This window comes from Neolamprologus multifasciatus, chromosome 23 (assembly GCF_963576455.1).
Source record: "Neolamprologus multifasciatus chromosome 23, fNeoMul1.2, whole genome shotgun sequence".
In the NCBI taxonomy this organism is placed as follows: domain Eukaryota; kingdom Metazoa; phylum Chordata; class Actinopteri; order Cichliformes; family Cichlidae; genus Neolamprologus; species Neolamprologus multifasciatus.
In genome coordinates, this window is record NC_140460.1 from 40,146,164 (window position 1) to 40,170,718 (window position 24,555).

The 24,555-nt window shown below is 40.3% G+C and overlaps 3 protein-coding genes across 4 annotated transcripts in view; 2 read left to right on the top strand and 1 right to left on the bottom strand.

The window, feature by feature from the left end:
* The first annotated feature begins 135 nt into the window (after positions 1-135).
* LOC146492321 (keratin, type I cytoskeletal 18-like) lies at positions 136-4,312 on the top strand. The gene is made up of 8 exons (XM_085151069.1): positions 136-519; positions 640-722; positions 837-993; positions 1,076-1,237; positions 1,320-1,445; positions 1,566-1,795; positions 2,296-2,330; positions 3,788-4,312. Exons 1-8 carry the CDS (start codon positions 136-138, stop codon positions 4,144-4,146), a joined length of 1,536 nt encoding a protein of 511 aa, XP_085007195.1. The 3' UTR covers positions 4,147-4,312.
* On the bottom strand, positions 4,181-20,143 carry arpc2 (actin related protein 2/3 complex, subunit 2). Its single transcript, XM_085151091.1, has 10 exons — positions 19,914-20,143; positions 18,130-18,164; positions 17,239-17,351; positions 11,070-11,115; positions 10,770-10,956; positions 10,536-10,629; positions 8,898-9,024; positions 8,703-8,803; positions 8,085-8,185; positions 4,181-6,708 (listed from the first exon to the last, which is right to left on the bottom strand). The coding sequence occupies exons 1-10, from the start codon at positions 19,985-19,987 to the stop codon at positions 6,687-6,689; spliced, it is 900 nt and encodes a 299-aa protein (XP_085007217.1). The 5' UTR covers positions 19,988-20,143; the 3' UTR covers positions 4,181-6,686.
* A 2,278-nt stretch (positions 20,144-22,421) lies between these two features.
* The window catches only part of LOC146492323 (C-X-C chemokine receptor type 2-like), a 13,272-nt gene continuing 11,138 nt past the window's right edge, over positions 22,422-24,555 (top strand). For both annotated transcript variants that reach the window (XM_085151083.1, XM_085151084.1), the window contains exon 1: positions 22,422-22,666. The gene's annotated coding sequence lies outside the window, so the exon portion shown is untranslated. The remainder of the gene's footprint in view (positions 22,667-24,555) is intronic.

Consider the following 24,555-nt stretch of genomic DNA (forward strand, 5'->3'; position numbering starts at 1 on the left):
CCAATGGCGTCTCTGGGGGGCGGATTCGTGCGAAAAAAACAAGTATAAGAACTACCTGCATCCTCCATCAGGCGACCTTAGACGCTCGGTGTCAGTGTCTGCTCTCTCTCACTCTCTCATCCAGCAACGATCATCATGCCTTCAAACAGCGCTGCCAGCATGTTTGGTGGAGCCGGGGGAAGGGGTGCCAAGGCGTCCGTGTCGACCCTGGATGGACTGCGCAAAGTGCTGGGCAACCAGACAGAAAAAGATTCGGCTCCCATCCACAAAGCTGCTGCCAAGCCCGTAGCCTCCAAGGCTCCGAGCGCCCCGGAAACTCTCGTCGCTCCCGGTGACGACAAGCAGACACTGCGGACCCTGAACAATCGGCTGTCCGGCTACCTGAACAGAGTGAAGCAGCTTCAGGAGGAGAACAACGATCTGCACAAGGAGATCGACGACATCCTGGCCAAGAGGAAAGTACCCGAGGGGCGTGATTGGGATGAAATCCTGAAACCCCTGGATAACCTCAAAGGGGAGGTGGGTCAGATTTCTTTCTTTCTTTCATTCTTGGAATTAACATGCAAATATATGTCTGACTATACTTTCTTTAATGTAATCTTAAATTCTAACTATTAATGCACATCCTCATTTGATCAGATCAAAGACATCACAGACGACAATGCAAAGCTGCTGCTGCAGATTGATAACAGCAAACTGGCAAATGAAGACTTCAAGAACAAGTGAGTGTGAATATGTCCAGATAAGGGCTCAGAAAATAAAAGACACTTTGTAACAGCAACACAGCATGTGTAGCGTTTGTAAAGTTTGAAGCCAGGCTCGTTCTGTTGATGCAGGCTGGATGATGAGAATAAGGCATGCAAAGAATTAGAAAAGGACCTGGAGAATCTGAAGAGGGCCAAAGATGATACCAAACTGACCTGCGACCAGACGAGGGAAGAGATCAAAATGGTTAATGATGAGCTTGAGCGTCTCAAGAGTGAACACAAGAAAGTAAGGAGGAAAACCAGCATGTTAAAAGTCACACGCTCAGTGCTGTGTCGTGTGAAACTTGTAACTTGTGTTTGTCTTGCAGGAGGTTGATTCTCTGCTTGAGAAGATCAAGGACTCAGATGTGACGGTGGAGATTAAGTCCCAGGACAACAACCTGAGTGATGTTATCCAGAGTGTCCGCAGACATTATGACAAAGTGGCTGAGAAGAACCTGAAGGAGGCAGAAGAATGGTACAAAGAGAAGGTATGGAGGATTAGAGCTGGGAATGATGTGCTTCCTTGTCTCAGTTTATCTCACTCTTTTCATCATATTATTTCTCCCCCAGTTTGAAACCATCAAGGTGGAAGAGGCCCAGAACAATGAGGCCTTGGAGTCTGGAAAGAGTGAGCTCAAAGATCTCCAGAAGCAGATGCAAACTTTGAAAATTCAGATTGAGACCAAGAACAACAAGGTAAGCGCACAAGAGTGAATACAAGACTGTTCAAATGCAGTACATTACAAAAGAAATGCAACACAATCTCAATATCAGGACCAATATCGAGTATTCCTAAGGTTTGTTTTTCATTGGTAGCTGCGCACTGTGGAGCAAACCCTGAGAAACATCAAAATGGAGTATGGTCATCGCCTGGAGCCATCCAACAAGATCGTTCTTGGGCTGGAGCAGGACCTCAGAGACGTGAGGGAGCAGGTGGAGCTGCAGCTAGACGCCAACAAAAACCTGCTGTCTGTCAAGCTGAAGCTGGAGAAGGAACTCGAACAGTACCAAGAACTTCTTTCTCGCTTATTTGATGATGTTGAAAGGTAAGGACGACGGCAGATGCATCCTGTTTACTTTTAAACCTGTTGTGGGTATAAAACAGGTTTGCCAGCTGGCAGAAGCAACAGAGTGTCTGTTTAGTCATGCGGTGCTTTACCTCCATACATAATAAGTAAAACACAGCACTTTAACCCAAAGGACTGACATCTTATATGAAACCAGATCTTTAGATCTGCTGTAATTTGTTTAATTTAATTCAGTTAGTTATAGAAAATGAAAATAAATCTTTAATAAATTTATTATTTATTTCTGGTGAGGGCAGTTGGTAACAATATAGCTATAAAATAAGTAGTTCAGAATGAAAACAGAGGCACTATTCTCCTTATATGTCTGTAATTTCCTGGTAAGGGCTGCTCTAGCCTGCAAATCTTTACCTAATGTAGTTTTACGTTCAACATTAAGGGAAAACACCATGTAAATGTTGGCACTGTGTGCTTATTTCCCACTTGGTGTGTTAGCTCTTTATGCTTTTCTTCCCTGACAGCGCAGAGTTTGCTTTAACGGATGCAATACCGCAAGGTGAGTTGCCAAGAAAAAAAAAAGTTAAATCACAATGAACGTGTCTATCACGCATCCACGTGCCGAGACCTGATCAGCAAGATTCATATCGCTAAACAAGACTTGGGTCAGTTACTGCCTATGATGCTTTCAGTTTGGTCTGACTCCACTCCGACAGGAAACAAAGTAAAGATGCCAGAATCTGACCCTTGCCTTTCTTTTAGGACTGTAAATGTGAACAAAAATAGGAAATTACAGAAAAATAGTAAATCAAAAATAGAAACCCAAATGCTACCTTCGCATCACTGTGGGCTGAGTTAACAGTTTTGGGAAGTATGCTTACTGACTTTCTTGACAAGAATTCGATGAGAAGGTACTTACTTTAGTCCCTTAAGTATAACTAGCAGACAGTTAGCTTAACTTAGCTTAGCAAAAAGAAAATAATGAATCATCTACTTAGATACATACATACACATACATATACATATATATGTATGTATGTGTATATATATACATATATATACATATACATAAATAAATAAATATATAAATATATATATATATATATATATATATATATATATATATATATATATATATATATATATATATATATATATATATATATAAATAAATAAATAAAATATGTATGTGTGTGTGTGTGTACAAATAGCTGTGTACTATGGAAGCTGATTTCTGCTACTATGCTACTATAAAAAAGTCCTCCACAAAATTTGGATTAATGTTCAGTTGGCCAATTCAAAATTTCAAGTTATTAAATTGAAATTTCAAGATACATAACTTCAAATTTTGAGGCATTATGTCAAAATGTTGAGATAGCTAAAATTTCAAATTGTGAATATTAAGTCAGATTTTTTGAGATATTAACCAAAATTTTGAGTTGAATTGTTTTTGTACCTGAAAATTTGAAATTTTAGTTATTTACTTGAAATTTCAACATACCTAATTTAAAATTTCAACTTTACTCAAACTTTGAGTAAAGTTGAAATTTGAAATTTTGAGTTATTTATTTAAAAAAAATTGAGACTTCTAATCTGAAAATTTGAGTGGTCAAAATTTCAAAATACTGAACTTGAAATCACTGAGTCATTAAGTAAAACTTTGGAGATATTAACCAAAAATCTTCACCTTTTTTCTTTTTTAGTAGCATATAAAAGCTTTCATAGTGTCACGCACTGATACTTTTTTACCAACACTAACTAGCATTAAGCATCAGCAAGGAAGAAAATAAGCACATTTCCCAAAATTTCTAAACTACCTCTTTAAAGCTGCCGCATCACTAAAATGCACTAGACCATTGCAATAACACCATATTTTAACTCTACATCTTAATTATTTTCAAAAGCTAATCAATCACCATTAAACCAAATATTTTTGATTCTCAGCAAACTCATAAACAGGTAACAGGAACTAACAGGCATATTTGTAACCTCTAAAATATGTCTTTTTGTTTACAGAGCCACGAACTAAAGAAGATGACGTTCTGGAACAGGGTGAAACAATAAAACAAGAAGTACTTGCAAAACAAGAAAGCGCTCCCTCTAATCAATCAGCCCCCCCAGAAGCTCCTGAAGTGGAGGAGGAACCCCCCATCCAGGCTGACATGGATGCTACTAGCAAGGAAGAGGCTGCAGTCAGCAGCTCTGCTAAAAAGAAGAAATCTAAAAAGTCCAAGAAGTCCAAAACTAAGAAGGATTCCTCCTCTTCCTCTTCTTCCTCCTCTTCTTCTTCCTCCTCCTCCTCCTCTTCTTCCTCCTCTGATTCCGAAAAGGAAGAAGAAAAGCCCGTAACTGAGGGTGAAGCGGTGACAGCTTGATCTGTAACGCTTTCTTCTTTTTTCAGTTCGGTTATTTTCTTCTGTTCAGCAAATTAAAACTGCCTTCTGTACTGTTGCTGTCAAACCTGCAAAGTTACTCTGAGGTGCTGTTGTTGTTTATGTTCTCAGCTGTGCATGAAATAAAAACGTGGTTTTGAAAGACAAATGCTCAGCAGCGTCTTATTGATTTATTCTTTCATACATGAATTACTCGGCAGTTACAGTGCAGTCACTCCGAAAAAGAGGATCACAAATTGGAATAAGTTTGATCTTCACAGACTAAAGTTCATTTTTGGTGCCTTAAAACTCTTAATGTTAGATATGCCCAGTCACTATAGCTTTAGCAACAAGAAACATCCTCAAATGTCTTTTAGAAAGTCCACCAATGCTTCAAACCAAAGCTTATACAGTTTGCCATAAGGCAGGACAGAAAAAGAGCAAAAATATTCCCATTTAAGAGCCATTTGCCGTCAAATGTTTGCTTAACAAGTATCCCTCTATCTCATCTGTGAAATTAGATGAACAAATAGTAAAAACAGATGTGACAAAAATAGATGGCTGAAAGAAATTCATCAAAAACAGTGTTATGAATACAAATTCAAACAAACTCACTTATATGTGCGTCTGTATCTGTTTTCATTTATTTACTATCATGTAAACTGTTTGTAAAAGTCATTCAGTCTTTTTATTACCAAGAGCTTTGATACAATCTATGTTTAAGTTTGCATTTAAACATCACAACAAACCAAAAGTTTCACGAAAGGCAGAGATTTATATGCTTTATTAAGTACACCTCGGGAGTACTGGGTTGGACCCCTTTCGTGTCTTCAGAACATCCTCAGTTATTCGTGGCACAGATTGAACAAGGTGCTGGAAAAAATCGTCAGAGATTCTGGTCCAGCGTCTTACAGTTTGTCTGCTGCACGTCCAGGATGTGAATTTCCTGTTCCACCGCATCCCAAAGATGTTTTCTTGGCTTTGAGTACAGTGAAGTCATTATGTTGAAGGAAGCAGTTTGAGTTGACTGATGGAAGCAGTGATCAGGAGATGGGTACACTGTCGGTCGTGGTGTTTAAAGGATGTTCGGTTGGAACTAAGAGCTCAGAAGTGCAAAGGTACCAAGCACCATTATCCATCCCCAGCAGCCTGAACTGTTGGTACAAGGTAGAATGGACCCATGCTTTAATGTTGTTTACACCAACCTCCTATTTGAAGGTTTGAAACTTATCAGACCAGACATACTCCAGTTTTGGGGAGCCTGTGTAACTCATGTTTTTAGCTAACAGGAGTGGAACCCAGTGTGGTTTTCTGCTGCAGCCCACCTATTAGTTGTGATTTTCTCCACATGCAGAGATGCTTTTCTGCATACCTTGGTTGTAACAAGTGGTTATTTGAATTACTGCTGCCTTCATTTCAGCTCAAAGCAGTCTGGCTGTTCTCCTCTGGCAACATTTTGCAGCTCACTGTGTTTATTCTCTGTTGTTCAGACCATCCTCTAAACTCCAGAGTTGGTTGTCTGGGAAAAATGTCAGTAGATTAGCAATTTCTAAAATACTCACCAACAACAATCCCACATTCAAAGTCACCTTAGTCGCCTTTGTTCCCGATTTCTCCAGGACCAGGTAATCCTTGAAAACTGAAGAACCTCAACTAAATAAACACACAACAAACCCATCCATCAGTCTCCTTCTGCTTATCTGGGGCTGGGTTGCGAAGCAGCAGCCTAAGCAGAGAAGCCCAGACCTCCCTCTCCCTAGCCACCTCCTCCAGCTTATCCAGGGGAACACCAAGGCGTTCCCAGTCCAACCGAGCGATACAATCTCTCCGGCGTGTCCTGAGTCTTCCCTGGGACATCCTCGTCAGATGCCTGAACCACCTCAACTGGCTCCACACAACAAACTTCCTTTTAGTTGTTTGTCCCCAAACACGCTGCAAAAAGAGTTCAGTTTTTTCACTCTTGGCTATCCTCTATCAGGACAGTAAGCAATCAGATACATTCAAAGCAAAGTCCGTGGTCGACTGTGTTCACTCGATAAAATTTTATCAAGTGGAAAAAAGTGAACAAAAAGATGCTTTTTTTAAAGCGTGATTTATTTCTCTTTTTTCCATGACAACGGTACAGAAGACATGAAAGTACAGAGGGGACTGAAATCATCCATCATGACTGTGAGGGCAAGCAAGAGTACCAAATGGAGTAAAAGATATCGTATCAAAAATTTCAGTTTTATCATATATATATTTATATAGGACTAATAATTCTTCTTTTCTTTTTAACTATGCAAAGCAAGGAATGCCCTTTTTCCATTTATTGTGAGGGTTTCCTCAGGTATGGCCAGCATTATTACTCAACCAAATAAGAATAAAAAAACAAACAAAAACAAAACAAAAGTCTGGACATGAGAGGCTGGGAGGGCGGGGAATTAGAGGCTTCCTGAAGTCCGGTCCGATGTGGCGTTAAGTCTCATTGTGGCGCGTCTGGGCATGCCCACAGGAGGTGGGGGGGCGGGGGTGGATTGTACTTTTTCAGGTTTAGGTCGGCCTCAGCGGGAGAAGGTCTTTCCACTGAAAACGTAAAGACAAAACAGTTTTTTGTCAGATGAGATCAGATCGGTCACATGTTATGATAAAAATGAAGACAGAACCAGTGAAGAGTGAGCGAGCCCGACTCCTCCTGCCCTGGTAGGTACCGTAAAAAACAAGCTAAACACAACATTTCCCCTTATTTGTGTCACACATGCTAAAACTAAGCTGACTGCTGCCTCCAGCTTTGGATGAGCAAATGTAAACAAGTTTCCAAGAAACGGAGTCAAGTTTAAAAAACCAGTTCAACAAAAACGACTGCACGATGTAATCCTCAGCAATTAAAAAAAGGAAATATTTACAGGTTGTTGTTCGTGCATTTCCTGTTTGTATCGTGTTTTGGCAGGCCCTCTAAGAGCTACTGAAAGATTCCACTCATCTTTGTGCATACCTGAACATCAAAAACGATAGTGCTACACAATTAAGTAACACTATCATCACAACTAATCAGCCAATCATATAAGGAAATCTGTCGCATGCTTTTATGTCATTGCGTGACATTAAAGGTGACTGACACTCGGATTTCAGTTTTGTGTTCACATCAACATTTTTTTCCCGTCAGTCGTCAACCTGAGATTCAACAGAAATGTTTATCAACTAACTGCCGAAGCCGCGAGTGGCACTCGTCCAGTCTTCCAATCCGATCGTTCCTATTTCGGTTACACATTAGCCTCGATACAAAGCCTCTCTGAGCTCACGCTGTATGTATGCGCACCTTTCAAACAGTAGAAAACTATGCAGGCAAACATGCTGCACACCTCAAAAACACACAGACTGAAAGCTGAAAAAGGCGTTTTATCTTGTAAAAACAGGAGTGCCGAGATAGTGTCCCCAGACTGAATCCTCCTCTTGTTTTGCCTTTTTTATAAGTTATCGCGAACAAAGATGCTTCTGATTCACGAACACATCCTTGTGCAACATCTGAAATGTGTTAAAGGGCGACTGTGGCTCAGGGCGTTGGGAAGCGTATCTGTAACCAGAAAGTTGCCGGTTTGATCCCCGGTCTCTCTGTCCTGGTCGTTGTGTCCTTGCGCAAGTGGGCAAGACACTTCACCTACCGCCTACTGGTGTTGGCCAGAGGGGCCGATGGCGTGATATGGCAGCCTCGCTTCTGTCAGTCTGCCCCAGGGCAGCTGTGGCTACAACTGTAGCTGCCTCCACCAGTGTGTGAATGCGAGAGTGAATGAATAGTGGCATTGTAAAGCACTTTGGGTGCCTTGAAAAGCGCTATATAAATCCAATCCAATCCATTAAAGCTGAAGATGAAGCCTTAAAGTGCGGGTGAGGTTGTGTTAAGTCAAATATAATCAGCTGAGCTCAGTTTGACAGAAACAGGGAGGACAGCAGAGGCTACTTACGAGATGGTCTTCATCTCCTTCTTCTCTGCGTCGGGTCGAGCGCGGTTCAGCACCTTGAGGAAGTCTGACGTCTTGGCTCTCATACGCGTGTGAATGTAGGCCTGCGGAAGAGACGGGACGTGTGATTCAATGCCAATCGCAACCTTATGATTTAAGTGCTTAGTCTCCAGTGTTGGCACATTTCCCCTGGTCGCAAGGCTGCAGGGCGGAGGGGGGGTGCATGCTTTGCTCTGTGCTAACGGCTCGAGCGAAACTTCTCATGCTCAAAAAAACCAGCGGTTGTTTGTTTTCTAAGATTACATCATTGATTAGGGGTTACAGGAAGAGGTGGAGGACTTGTTTGTGGTTTTTAGCTTTCAGTTTTGGCAGGTGTGTTTACTGACTTGAGTTCACCTGTCAGGGCCCTTCAAACACAACCAAACAGCTCAGAAATAACACTGAAACAAACAAAACAAGCATTTATTACTTGGGACAAAGATCGGGCTGGATCGAGGATTAAAGCAAAGAAAGTTTTGTTGTGTAAAATTATTTGAAACCCAGAAAACTTTTACTATCAGTTTTCTCCGTGTATGATGTGCTGCCAAGTAGGAGAGGAGTGACTGGCTGAGGTGAATTCACCTTGGAGCACTTTATGTGGTAGTGCAGGTAGTCCCTGAAGGTGTGGATGAGGTTGATGGTGTTGTCTCTGGCATTGGCATTGGTGTGACGCGGAAACAGGACTGAAAACACAAAGCAACAAATTAAAACCACTGCGTTAGCTGAGGAGTGGCCAGCAAATGCGAGTCTTTGTTAAACTAAAAACAAAGCACCGACCGAAAGTGATGTATCCGATGTTGTCCCCGACGGCGGCGTCTGTGTCCTTCAGCTCCAGAGGAGGCTCCCTGTGGCTGAAGAGCACCTGGGGAGCTGTGTGGCTGGCTCTCCGACCCTCTTTGAACTCCTGCACACAGGAAAAATATGTTTGCAGCACTTTTTTAAAGCTTCTTTAACCCTTTAAGACCTACCATAGAACCAAGTCCGCCAGAGCTTATATTATATTTTTACATGCTGTGGAGCCATTTTTGGGAGCATTTCAAGCTGCTATACATCAATACAACCATTACAGCCTAAAATTTAATAATATGTCTGCATTAAGTGCATAGTAATTACATAAATTGCAAAAAAGTGCAATAAACTACGAAAAAATGTAAAATCGTTTTTGTTTTTTTAACATATATTTCTAGTTAGAGAAATTTAAGAGGCTTATCCCTCAAAACTGTAAATACAAAAAAGTTGCACAAAATAGTTTCCCACCACAGGAAATTTATTTTGAGTGTCTTCATAGTTTTATTTTTGAAATACACCAATTTTTATACACTGCAGGAAAAACGAAAATAAATATTATAATGCAAATTTGCAAAAAAGCAGCATATGCATCAAAATAAACTATTTCCAGCAGTGCAATATGAGTCCTAAGCATCCCAGAAACCACACAGAAAGTCATAAAGTCAAAGATAACTTTTAAAAACACCAGTATAGGCTCATGAGGCCCTGATGGTAAAAAACTACATTTCCGCAAAAATGACGTCACTTCCGGTTTCGGGCAGGTAATGGCGGACATGCGATAGTTCGTGCTGACGTCTATTCCAACGTAGGAAGTGTTACAAACAGCTGATCAGATCAGCAAAGTGTGTTTCTGGAATATTATGTTTTTGTTGCTGCAAGCGCTTTTTATGCACTTTTTGCAAAGCTATATGTGGAAGGAAACTTTGACCGAGGACAAGCTGATGGTATAAGATGTAAGTACAACTCCTCCGGTTTCATATGCAAAAAAAATTATTGCGCTAGCTTACGTGGTTGCAAAGCTACCGGGATGTAAAAGTAGTTGCGCAAAACGGAGCGTGCTGCTCCGACCGGTTTTAAAGGGTTAATTATCAAAATGAAAAAAGAAAAAGAGAGAGGGCAATACAGTTGGAATCAGTGGTCGGAATGACAGGAATTACAGGAATATGTTACATGGAAGTGCTCCACTCTGGTCCAGCAGGAGGCGGTAATGCAAATTAAAGCCCCTTTTCCATTAGAACCTACTCGGATCGACTCGGCACAGTTTGCTACTGTTTTCGGGGTTTTCCATTCACTTGGAACCAGGTACTTTAAATATCTGCTCTGCAGAGGTTCCAGGCGATCCAAACAGGCACTAAAATGTGTCATCATCAGACCTCATGCCACTGATTGGCTGGTCAAAATTAAAACCGCCTTTTTTGAAACAGCAACAGAGGAAATGGGTGTAAAAAAATAACGCAGTGTTCAAGTCTGATAAATAGTCACAGACCGATCAGGCTGAGAAGCGCGTATATTCTTCCCTCGACGTCCATCCAAGTCGAGTCGTGGCGAGTCGATCCGAGTAGGCACTAATGGAACAAGAGCTAAGCAAAGACCGTAGAAAATCAGTAAATGTGGCCTCACACACACCTGCATGAAGACTTTGCCGATGATGACGTCGTCGTCGTCTTTGAACACTGTGCTGAACACCACCGTCACTCTGTCTTTCTTGGCCTCCAAATACCTGCAGCGACCACAAGTTATGTTGGCTTTCAGAGAAATGACAGGAACATCAATTGATTTTTGATATACTTTAAGACCTGTGCTGAAACAACAAATATCTTTAACTTTTGCTTTTCTAAATGTTTCTCATGACACACTCACATGGACTCGTCCTCTCTGTAGTGGACCACGGCCCTCTTCTCGCCCTCTTTGCCTTCCTCCTGGAACTTGAAATATTTCTCAAACACTGAGGCAAAGCAGTTCCTCTTGAGCATGCCGGCCTGGTGGACAACCTCATCTTTGTTGGCTGGTAGAACGTCCAGGTCGTAGAGGAGGGACACGTTGTAGCCTGTAATATAATACATGTGGGGCTTTTATTTTTACAGTCGAGGAAAAAAATAGCATCAAGGCTCAGCTGATTTCTGAAACTTTCAGAAAAAAAAGAGCTCAAAAAGACCTTACCCGCCTCTGGTGAAACCAGGAAGTTCCCATAGACCCTCTTGAGCAACTGGAATTAAAAATATGAACTTTATTTGTAACACGCCTCCGTATTGTGGTTTTTCAAGAGCTGCACTGCACAGAACAAATGTAGCACAACAGCAAAAGACAGATTACTCAATGGGCCTAAAAAAACAAACCTGAATAATTACTCTGCTAATTGAAGAGTATTGAGCTTTGAGCCCGACTCCAAAGGTGTGGCTTTAATAGCACAGTGGAGGATAATTAAAACTTGGAGGCTTTCTTTTAACCACTTTCAAAACAGATTCCCACCACAGTTTTCACATTTGTTGGGAATCCTGTGAGATCTAAGAGGACCTCTTCCAGCTCCATATTTTTAGACTTGATGTCTAAGGTAGCTTTGCAAAAACAAAAAGAAAAAGAAAAAAGAAAACAAAAGAAAAAACAAGAAGAAGAACTTTATTGGGATTTTGCAAAAACATGGCCTCTAACCATGTGGTGTGAACCTGTCCATCATTTTGGACGTTTGACAACCGTGGTGACGATGTAGGATCAAGTGAATAAGGTCCTGGTCACCCAGGCCTAGAGACTGGTCTGCAACCATCTGGCAACTACCCGCATAGTATTCTCTAACTGGTTTTAAGTGGTTTCTGGAAGTTGACGGGAGTTGGTGGGGAAAATAACTTTTAAAGACCCAATCAGGCAGGACTTCATACTGGTCAATGATGCCTTGCCAACCGCCTATCAATAGGGAGAAACGCTCAGTTTTTGACCAGTTAGCAAAAAACCTTCTTGTGACTGCTTTTGTCAGCTAGCGTACCGCTGCGGTCTGTATTTAAAGGGAAGTGATGGACTTTGAGCTGTAGTGATACTGTGAAGAGTGTGACGCTAACAGGAAATGGGAAAGGTCAACTTTCAGACTAAAAGTTGCACCTTCTGAAACATGTTGGCTGCAGTGCTGTGGCACAACTTTTACTTTAAAAAACAATGTTCTGTATTTCTAATTAGATTCAAGCTGTATCTTATCCACATCCTTTTCAATCTGTACCACCGCTGGGCCTGCAGTTAACAGATATTTGCAGACAAACATCAAAAACTACAGGCAACCAAAGCAATTGCTACATTTTAAATCCAGCGACAACAAGCAGCTTTAAAGAATCACTGCCAACCAGTGGGAGAACACACAGTTTCCCCTAACACCTGGTGGCTCCATCACATAGAATATGACATGTGCTAATGAGAAACCTCAATATAATACCAGATTAATATCTAAGAACACAACATAAATTCATTAATAGATTTATGAATTCTAATACTCAATACTCAACCAAGATACTGTTTTCACTGTTCAACTCTTCTTTCAGGTCACCAGATTTTTTACCTGCTCACCTTTACTCGTCCTCCTTTTGTGATTCTTTAACCCTTTAAGACCTACCATAGAACCAAGTCCGCCAGAGCTTATATTATATTTTTACATGCTGTGGAGCCATTTTTGGGAGCATTTCAAGTTGCTATACATCAATACAACCATTACAGCCTAGATTTTAATAATATGTATGAATTAAGTGCATAGTGATTACATAAATTGCAAAAAAGTGCAATAAACTACAAAAAAATTGAAAATCGTTTTTGTTTTTTTAACATATATTTCTAGTTAGAGAAATTTAAGAGGCTTATCCCTCAAAACTGTAAATACAAAAAAGTTGCACAAAATAGTTTCCCACCACAGGAAATTTATTTTGAGTGCCTTCATAGTTTTATTTTTGAAATACACCAGTTTTTATACACTGCAGGAAAAACGAAAATAAATATTATAGTGCAAATTTGCAAAAAAGCAGCATATGCATCAAAATAAACTATTTCCAGCAGTGCAATATGAGTCCTAAGCATCCCAGAAACCACACAGAAAGTCATAAAGTCAAAGATAACTTTTAAAAACACCAGTATAGGCTCATTGAGGACGATAAAAAACTACATTTCCGCGAAAATGACGTCACTTCCGGTTTCGGGCAGGTCATGGCGGACATGCGATAGTTTGCGCTGACGTCTATTCCAACGTAGGAAGTGTTATGAACAGCTGATCGGATCGGCAAAGCCTGTTTCTGGAATATTATGTTTTTGTTGCTGCAAGCGCTTTTTATGCAGTTTTTGCAAAGCTGTATGTGGAAGGAAACTGTGACCGAGGACAAGCTGATGGCATAAGATGTAAGTACAACTCCTCAGGTTTCATATGCAAAAAAAATTATTGCGCTAGCTCACGTGGTTGCAGAGTTACCGGGATTTAAAAATAGTTACGCAAAACAGAGCGTGCCCGCTCCGACCGGTTTTAAAGGGTTAATGTTATTTTTCATTGAGAAAATTCACAAAATACACCAAGATCTGTTTTCCGAGGTTCCATCTAGCTCTTCCTGTGTAATTCCTCTCCCATCACACTGTTTTTCTGCTTCCCAGCTCCCCTCGGTTACTGATATTTCAGATTTCATCTGTAAGTCAAAACCTTCTACTTGTCAGCGAGACCCCATTCCTACAGTTTTGGTTAAGGCATGTCTACCTTCTTTGCTTCCTCTCATATCTGCCATCATCTGCTCTTCACTTACCACTGGAACTGTTCCTTCTTCCCTCAAAATTGCTGCCATCACCCCAATATTGGAAAAAACTGGTCTAGATCCCAATAATTTTGAGAATTTTCGGCCAATTTCCAATCTACCATTCCTTTCAAAAATTCTTGAGAAAATAGTTGCCACACAACTCCACTCACATTTAACTAATAATAATCTGTATGAACAGTTCCAGTCTGGTTGCTTTTAAGTGTACAGCGACCATGAGTGTTTTGAAAGGCACTTTCAAATAAAATGTATTATCATTATTATTATTAATATAAATGAAAGAGAACGTTTGGCAGCTTCTTCATGTCCCAATACTTCTCACCACAGTGGACGATCTACATACTGATATCAGGACTCGAGACGAGTATCAGAAGGAAACAGGAGCCTGGGTTTGCGTCTCAATCCAAAGGAGAAAAATGGCCACTGAAGCTTTACTGCAGTAGAGTCAACGCTTGGATTGGTGTTTGGATGTTAAAATGCTGATTGGTAGAAAAACCTGCTCAATAGCGAGGGTCCTTTTAGGCAGTTTGCTTCATAGGTGAGTTGATTAGTAGAAATCGTATTACTGGCCTATCGGCTGCTGGCTGATAAACTTGCCCAGCAAGCTTTTTTTACTGACCATCTGTTATTCTGAACTCAACACAGTTCAAAATAATCCTGCAGATGTTTGAGCTCATTTTCTTCCAGGTGAGCGGCCCTCGCAAACAAAAGATGTGAACAGCAGCTGTGAACCTGAGACGATCATATTAGTGATATAGCCACTCTTACTGACATCATACAGAGCTGAGAGTAGAAAACAAATGTTTGTAACAGAGTTTCTACCTCCTGGGAATTACTCATACATACACTGACTTGTTGAACATCCGGAATTTCATCTGTATAAGAGATAAGAGCGTGAAAGGTCCGTTTTAAGTATGTGATTTACGACAGAGCAGAGGTGGCTAAACAAACTCGCTGCACAATGAAAGACTTGTACTGTGACAGGAAGGGGGTGTGTGTGTTTCAAGGAGGTAATGAAAGGTCGGGGGCTCCTCTGTAATAGATGCCTGTCATTCAGGAATGAACAGAGCGATATGCAAATCAGACCAACGGCAAGAATCCAACACAAAAACGTCACAGTCTCCTCACAGGCGTCTGTTCTTTCTTCCTTGGACTTACTCCCTTTAGGTCAAATTACTTGACATACCAACACAACATGTAGATGGTTTACAAGTGTATTTACCTATGAAACAGCTGTTCCATAAGAAGGCTAAGTTTCACATTGTTTGCTCTAACGAGCGGCTGATGGGTGACCTGGGCTTTTGAACTCCTTTTATTAAAACGCAGGTTGAGAACTTTAAGATAATCTTTGACAAATCAATGCAGCCAAGTCAAGAGAGCAGTTTGCTCCAAACATTTTTTGTGGTTATGCATGCCTCGTGTTCCACCCACAGACTGGACTGCTGTTTGGCGCTGCATACTGGAGTTGCTCAATCATATCTTGCATGTTTATGTTGGTCCAAAATGCTGCGGCCAGATTACCGACTGGGACGAAACAAAACGTTTGCAGCCTGTGCTTTACAGAATCCAGAGTAAAGTGACACTGTTGGAGTTTAAAGCCTTAAATTCTCTTGATAAGCTTCCTGATCACTTTTCACTATTTAGCAGTAGAAGCTTATTTCAAAGGGGGCTCGTGCCTTTGCTGTTATCGCACCCAAACCCTGGGATCACCTCACAAGTAATCTCAGACAAGCATCAACTGTGTCTTTAAATCTCAGCCGACGTTCTGCCAAGCTTTAGGAAACTGTCATTGTGTTAATTCATGCAAACACTGAATGTGTGAAGCGCCTATTTTGTTTTTAGTGTGTGTGAGAATGAGCAAGCGGCTTAAAAACAGCACCTGTGCCGCTCATCCAAAAACTGCTGTCCAAACTGACTCGTCACAGGAAGAATAAAACGAATGTGCCACCATTCACCCCGCTATTCCCAGCTTTAGGGAACGAGGAGGGGCGCAGCGGCTGGGCAGCAGCCAAGCCTTTCATACACAGTGGCTGCTGCTCGCAGTCAGCACTTCCTCGCCTGGGGTGAGTCACACACACACACTTCCTGTTTCTACTGAAAGCCTCAGTGACTGCTTTCTTCCTTACATGGCAACAGAGCACTTGTGTAAGTTTGTGTGTGTGGAGGGAAATAATGACCTCATTCTACTTTTATTTTATATCTCAGATCGACTCACCATCATCAGGAATCAAATTCAGTAGCAGCCTTGCCTGAAGCCATGGCTGTTTTTACAGTTTCACTTGCACTCGGGTTTATTATCACTGAAATCAAAGTGTGAAATGAACGACACTTGTACGCACTGTCCCAGATTAACTCATGTACCAATCAGGGATCTGGTAGAAGAAAACTGAACAAAGCTAAGCTAAGCATATTTCAATCAGATGCCACAAAAACAAACAAAAAAACCGACCCAAAACCTCACGTTTGTTATAGTGCTTTTCATTAAAATAATCAGATATTGTGCTGAAGAACAAAGCAAAACTAAAGGTCCTTTATGATCAAGCCTGGATGAACCTCGGGCACTTTTAGTGCGCTCAAGGATGAAACACCAACACAAAAAAATGCAAAACAAAGCAGCAGGTGCCACGACCACCTGATTTACCCCCTTTAAAAGGAAAGAAAACACATATTTTGCTTGGTTGTGCAGTTTTCTCCCTTAATCTGCCTTTGATCAGCTTCTATTCACCGCTTAGAATAACAGAGCATAAACGGATCAATGCACAGCACTGAATAATGCTGCATGTGTGTATCAAACGCCAGCACAGACGTAAAAGGACACGTCTGTGCTGGCGTGGTACAGACAGTAGCCAGCAGTGTGGTGGACGTTTATACCAGATTCTACCCACGTTTGCAGCTGGACATGCAGGGCTGGTTTATTGTGACATCATAGCACGCTAGCAGAAGTTTAAACTCACATTAAAACAATATCACAGTAATTGACTCATATTAAGCATAGCCATAAAAAGGCGACTGAATGGAAAGGTAACCCCCCGTGACTTTACTTAAGCCTCGGTTCACAACTGCTTTTTCCTACTCTTGTGCCGAGCTGACATCATCGTGGATCGCCTTATATGGTCATCATAGCCACAGCCAAAGTAGAGTTTATAAGAAGTGGGTTCTGTTTGTAAAAACCCACATGAGGGACAGCTTAGCAGAAAAAAGGGGCTTTTAGAGAGCGCGGCTTAAAGAGACAGGACCTACAGTGTGTGGGTTCAGATAAAGGCTGAACTGAGGAGCTGCAGAAAGGACAGCTATAAGATGACCAATCATACAAAGCAGCTTTAGTCCCTGATTTAAACTATAGATGTGATAAAAATAACTCTTTTAAGGTTATCCTTAATTGCACTTTCTGTATAGCGAGAATGTGCTTGTGTGGAAGAGGATGTGAAACCAGCTACAATCAAGACTCTGCAAAGGCCTCTGTGTCATACATGCTAAATAAAAGAATCATCTGATTCTTTGTATTCAGGTTTTGAGAAACATTTTCCAGCCTCTCTCGCTCTCTCTCTCTTTTGTGTGTGTTTTACCTCATCAGCTCCATGATCCTGCAGCTCCTTGTAGAACTTCAGAGAGATGCTGATCATCACTTTGGTCTTGTCCCCATTGGGGTTGGAGATGTGGTACAAGACGCCATCGAAGTCTGCAGCACACAGGCACAGAGTTAATACCAGCGAGGGAGAAATGCTCAACTTTAAATGAATTATAAAACCCATTTAAATACAACTCGTGTTGACCAAAGTGCTGTACAAACATAAAGCAGAACAAGACAAGGGAGTGGACAAGAAATAAGTAAAATACATGTTAGCAGGCGCTAAACACATTCAGTCACAGCTGAAATAGGCACAGGAGGCACGGTGAGCAAATCAGGAAAGACTCCAATGAACTCCTCGATCTTTTCATTCCTCACTCAGACAGACGAGATGTCTTAGTAATCTCAGTCCATGTTTTCAGATTCAACACTGATTACAGGAACATGTGCAATAAGCTGGCTGCATAATAGGAAACTGAAGACAACACCACCATCAGCACCACCCTTTAAATTTTGAAATAGGCGTGCACAAAAATGTGATTGTGTGTGATCAAATCCAAACATTACATTACAACCTTCTTCACAGCGGGTTACACAAAATACTGCACGACACAACACACACAGAAATCTATAAGCCATAATATGAACTACATTAAAGTCATTTAAAGAAATGTCATGCGACCCATCCAACACTGGCTCATATTATTTGGTTTTATTTCATTTGGAGAACTTCCTTATCCAGACAGCAAAAAGGGCACACCGGTGATGACGACTCAACTCGGCTGAGAGAGCTGAGAGTTATCAAAACTGTGTGTTAAAATCTAAACACGGATATTCAAATATAGTACAAACGGGGCAAAAATAGCACGCTGCTGCACGAGACACTCACCTGCAAACGTCACATCGACGGCCTCTGGTTTGGTTCTGTGAGGAGAACAAGAAACAACATGAGGAGACCAGTTTGTTAAGCCCACAAAGCTGGAGTTCAATTTACCATCTTAAATAGCATCAAAACAAACAAAGAAACAATGAAGGTAGTGAGGAGGTTTAAGTAGACTTGATGGTTAAAAAGGGAACAAAAAGGGTCATTGCACCAGTCAAAGCCACACACTGCAAACAAGCTAGCTAGTTATTGCTTTGTTTCCCGTTTGTTATAATTACTGCCACTAGATTCTTAAAACAATTATTATATTTGTATGATGAAAGCTGATTAGAGCCCATCCAATGTAGGTTTTTAAGAATGATACTAATACCTATATTTGGTGATTTAAAAAAAAATGCAATAACATGGTTGAATTTGCAGACATTATTCTGCAAAAGGAGAAACAAAAAGAACTGTTAGTAGCAGTTGCAGCTGACCAAACTAAATCACTTCCTCTGATAAAACCATAAAAGCTCAACAGTATCTCTAGCTTTACAGCACGTGTAGAGTAGCTTAGTCAGTGTCTTCACGGTAAGCTGGTTACCAGTTTGTGAAATACATGGATGGGGAGTTAATCAGAACTGACCCTCATTATTTCTTCTATATTATAATCTGAACAGGACCTGTTAGTTGCTGTTCAAGTTACAGTACTGTACAATATTGGTATTACTCCTGCTGTCAGTCAAGGACTGGGACACAAATTAATTGCAAGATGAAGCAGTGCGCTTGCTAAAATGCAAAACATTTAAATGCAAGATGTAATCACGTCATGATGGAGTCACAGCTTTAATGAATCATGTCGACACGACAGCTTTAAAACAAACAAACAATCTAAGCAATGCCTGGGGAATGCACAGTAGCAAATCAACAGTGTAAAGGTGGATGCTGCAGCGACTTGTCCACACGCTCATGCTCTGAGGAGCTGCAGCTGCTGGCTGTGCACAGAGCAGACTTGACTCAGCCTGACTACAGGAATGCGGAAGCAGGAGAAAAAGCGAGAGAGATGGGCGATGGTTGGCTATCATTTAGCCACTAAAAGCTTTATGTGCTGCCGCGGAAGGCAAATAAATGGTCTTTATTAAGTGAAAACACCGCGGGCATATAATCTGATCTGCCGTGGTGGAGTGACACCGGAAATGAGAAGATAGTTTGCCTTGACAAACCTGTTGTGTCCGAAAAAAAGAAAAAGAAATAAAATCCTCACTTCATATAAAAATATATTCTATATTTATAAGAAGAGTTTTTATAGGCGGTTTGGGATTTTGCATATGATGTTATCAACCAGTGTGGAATAGTTAAAAAAAAAAAAAAAAAAAAAAAAAATTAACTTATAAATTAGCTTTATTCCCGCTAGCTCCCTTAAGGCTATGTAACCTTTAAAAAATATTTGCTTCGTATTTATTGGCAGCGCAGTGTAAATATAACCTAAGTATCTATTGTGTGCTTTGTTGTTTTATCTCCAAGGTATGTGGGAGAACCGCCAGGGGAGATTAAATTCAATGGGGTTACAATTTTTGGCACAACACCGCCCGTGCAGACACACCCCGGCTCGTCGAGGCAGAGCAACAAGCTAACTCTATGTGTATTTCGGCACTTTAAAAAAAATCAATACTCTTTAACACCACATAGCTTAACTTTGTTGAACCTGCTGTACCCGATCTCCCCCGTTTCTTTAAATGAAGCCATCATCTTCTGTAAGAAGCTAAAGGGGAAGCTAGCGGTGCTAGCCAGGTGTAGCGATGATTTCTCACCCGTTGGATGCGCCGTCGAACTTGAGCGTCAGCGTCTCCTCGATAATGCGGTTATTAATTTCTAACAGGATCATCGCAGCGGACGCCGGTGTCGAGGAAAAAGGGGGGATAAGCGGTGTTGTTTGGTGGGGTTCACCTCTTTGTGTCAAATTCTGCAAATTTTTTCCTGCCCTGACAGACCCGACCGCTTCCGTCGAGGCTACTTCCGCCTGCAACTTCCGCGTATTTTACTCGCAGGGCCCAAATAAGACCGGGGCGTCTAAAATAATGCCTGTAATAAATTCGTAATGACAGTACTGCGGCGGGTTCATAAGAAAGAAACAGGTGTCCGCGACTTAATAAGTATAAATGGTACATCAATCACAATTTTAGGGCCACACAGCTGCACTAATCAGGAAATACTTGTTCATACTTGTTATTTTAAAAGGCTATTTATTTATTAAGAACAGACTGCTGTTAGAGAGAAAAGGAAGGTTTTCATGATGGTAGTGAGACCTGCTGTGGTGCATGGTTTGAAGGTGTAACTTACAAAAAGACAGACATAGTTTGGAGACAAAGTTAGAGCGGCAAGACTGAGCTGGTTTGGATGTGTGCAGAGGAGGATAGTGGATATATTGGACAACGCAAAATGAATATGAGCTGGCAGGCAGAAGGAGAAGAGGAAACCACATAGATGGTTCATGGATGTTGTTGAGGAGGACAGGGGAGGATGCTGGGATAGGGTGAGATGAGGCAGATGATCCACTGCAGCGACCTCTAAGGAATCAGCTAAAAGAAGATGAAAAAAGAAAAGAAAACAAATAGACTACATTACTCTAAAGACTTATTTAAATAGGGAAACCTGATGTGAAACTTAAGAACCTGAGATTAAGTGAATTGAGTGTGGGGAAAGCACACAAATTACTTAGAAAAGGCCCTATACTCAGCAAGGCAATAATGCTTCTAAGTTGAATATGACTAATGTTTCTCAAAACACACACACACATATTATGTTACATGACCAGTCTGATAACCATTTACAAGCTTAGTTGGAAAAGGAAAAGGTGTGGTTTCTTAAAAAGTCTGAAAACAAAGTGAGCCATTGTTTTCTGGTTTAGAGTAGCTGTGACTTCTCCATCTAACTACAAATGAAACATGCAGTATTGCACGTCTTGCGCCATCCCTCGTTTCTTTAAATTTTGTTAGACAAATGTGAAACATGTGCAGCAGTCCTTTTTTTAAACATGCACACATAGATAAATACATAAATAGAAATGCAGTATGTAATGTAAAAACAAAGCTTGTAGAATAAGTATAACTCTGCAATGATACTAATAATAACAAGAAATCATTAAATTGGTGTGATCATCTTTATTCTCCATCACAGCCTGAGTTCTCTTCACCAAGCCTTCTTATTATTTCTTTAAGTCTGCAGGAATAGTTTTCCAGGCTTTTTGGGGGACATTCAAATCTCTGCTTTGGGAGTTGGCTGCCTTTTGTTTTATGACAGAGACTCAACTATGTTTAACTGATGGTTGTAGAATCTCAGTCCATCAGACCTGTTGCGACTTATTGTCAATAACTCTCGTGTAATTTGGCACACCTCAGCCTTCTCTTTCCTTTCCTTGAGAATTGGACAGTCACCCTTCCACTGAGACCATTTCTGATGATGCTTCCATGAACAGTAGATGGATCAACTGAAGGTCCACATGCATCTCTTGGCTCCTGTATCAGGTCTTAGATATTTTCATGTTTTTTAAGGACATGACTTTCAGATTCTGTTCATCTGCAACAAATAGATTTTTTTCTTTTGTCTTCTGCCTGCCCAGTTTCCTCAAATTTCTTAAGGACACACTGCGCATCATGTAGAGATGCCAAGTCAAGTCTTTGGCAAATAGCTATTTGGCAGCCACCTCTCTGCAAACAAACAGAAAGCTTTGCTCTGGAAATGATCAGGTACAATTATTGACAAGAAATGAGTGAAAAAAGGCTCAAAGCAAAACCTTGAATGGTGTTCAGAATACCTGACGAACTATTGGTCAAAACCACTTTAAACATTTTTGAGAAACTCTGGGTCCAAGAAAACGATGGTTCCAAAAAATAATGCCAAAACACAAATATGTGTTACATGTTTTTGATGTGCTAAAAGTTTTGATATGAGCATGAATCCTCTGTTTGGAGATTATAAATCAGCAGGTCATCAATATTCTCAACTGTTTATCCAAATCAGGGCTTTCCTTTAGTTTGACTTTTATGTAAATCAACATTATTAAATCTATCATCGGTATAAGAGAGGAAAACATTTTAGTACTGTAATAAAGCTCATATGTTAACAATGTTATTATAAATACATTAAAATACATTAAATATCTTATAACACCTTGTACCTGGCGGGATTACCAAGTTAACTTCCCCAATAATGTTAATCGCTCATACAGACGCTGTTATTGGCAAAACAGTCTAAATTCCTGAACATTTATGCAACCCTGCTGTTGTTGTTTATGCTGTTAGACATTTTCTGTTTAACTGGCAGCATGAACGGTATTTCTTGTCAGGGTCTTGTCAGTGATCTGGTGTCTGTCACCATGGTGCTGCTGGTACCCACTTCCCCCAGACCAACTGGTTTGGTCAAGTCAAAACATTTTCATTTTTCATTTTGGATTTTTTTGTTAAATTTCCTCACAGAGGACTTTTGCTCGCATTGTTAGAGCTCACACTCAACGGGATTACAAGGAAACTGGACTCTTCAGTCTGACCTCCATGTAAGGCACTTGGTGAGTACAGCACTGCTTTTCTTGGTTAAAGATGTAACCATGTACAATTCACTCTAAAGTTTGAATGTAGTAATCAAATGTGTTTAGGTTGGGTGATCAAACCCCCCAAAACAAACAAAAACAACCCAAACACTTGATGTGTGGTTATTTTTATATTGTTGCTGATAATTAAAATGTACTCTCCAGCACAAACCTGTGTAACCAGTCGTAAAGCAACTGTTGGTGTTGGTGTAATTAAAAGATATTTTAAACTAACCGTCAGAAGCTGCCAAGCCTGACATCTTTAGAACAATACAATTAATAAGAAAGAACCATGTAAAGATGAAAAGAAGCAAAACAGGAAACCTGGTATTTAGAAGCAGATAATGACTCCCTCTGACTAAGCATATAATTATACAGTATTCAGGGTTTTATGACCAAATTTAAGTTTAGATTGGCTTCCCTTTTATCTCCCCCCTTATTTGCAAGCACTCTACAAACACTGCAGACAGGCAGCATTTTTGATTGGCACAGATTTTTATCCCGGCTCTCCCTCCTGACACAATGTCCACAGGAATTTTAGAGCTTTTCCACAAATACCTACTCCTACCAGTCCCATCCTGGTCTTGAGCCGGGGCTTAACGTGCTAATTTACATATATTATTACTGAACTTAATCACGGAGCCACTTAATTACCAGACAAATCTTTCATCAAATAGTGAGATATCTTATGGAGTTATTTTCAGTGGGGTTTACACTATTTTACATTTCATAAGACAAACCATAATTTGGGAGATATTTTACAATGAAAGATGTTGTGACTGGATAAAAATGCAATGAAATGCATGATTTTACAGTAAAACGTATTTAAACCATATTTGTGTTTTTACAGATTGATGAATCTGTATTTTCTAACCATTTACCATTATGTTCACATCTTTTTACATTTTTTATACAGTGTCTTATATATACAGTCATAACTTAGGCTTTAAATATGTGCTGATAAATAAAATAAAAGCATATATGTAATAGTTACCTATAGTTAAACCTTTACATAAATACACAAATTATTGAAGGAAAAAAAGGCAAATGTAAAAACAAACAAACAAAAAAACCTACCTTCACTTTCAAATTTTCACTGTCCTTTTTTTATATTTTATTGTTGCTCATATGATTTATTTTACATATAAAACTTCAGTTAAGTTTCTTGTGTTTTCTATAAGGTTTTATATTGTAATAGAATGTTGCCAGTTTATTATAAAAGTGCATAACATTGTGGAGACAAACCTTTCGTGACCGTACATGTTGCTCTTGTGACTTTCTGAATAACTTGCGCAAGTTCTCCTGAACAGAAACTGATAGGATCAAAATGAGATTAAACAAATAGCGAGCGTGCCAGGTGTTATTTTCAATGTGTCACTGAGGAAACAAGGCGCTGCTGAATTTACATTAGCAACGATCTGATCTTTGCATTAACGATGTGCCTTTTGTGCATTTTGCTTCCTCATTTTTTGCACAATTCTCTTTCTCTTTGCGCAATGAGCAGTCCCATCTTGGGGCAAACGTGTCCATCATCACAAACTTAATTACAGGTGGAAGAGTACTAGTTACTTTTCTAAAGAAGATAAAAGTAAAAAAGTCGGGCATGCAGAGATAAGAGCGGTTTGCCCGGCCACAGTAACTGTACAAATATTTGGCACAAACCCCAGGCAGCTTTCTGAGGAAACCCATGTCAGCTGAGAATGTAGCCCACACCAATGGCAAATTCAAAGCTGTAAAGATAACCACTCTGCAGTATTATGGAGAAGGACCCTAGCAACCCGCGGCATGTTGTGATTAAATAGAACTGAAGGTGGTGACGTGAGTCTCTTTGACATTGAGTGGACGGATATAAAGATATAAAACGAGCT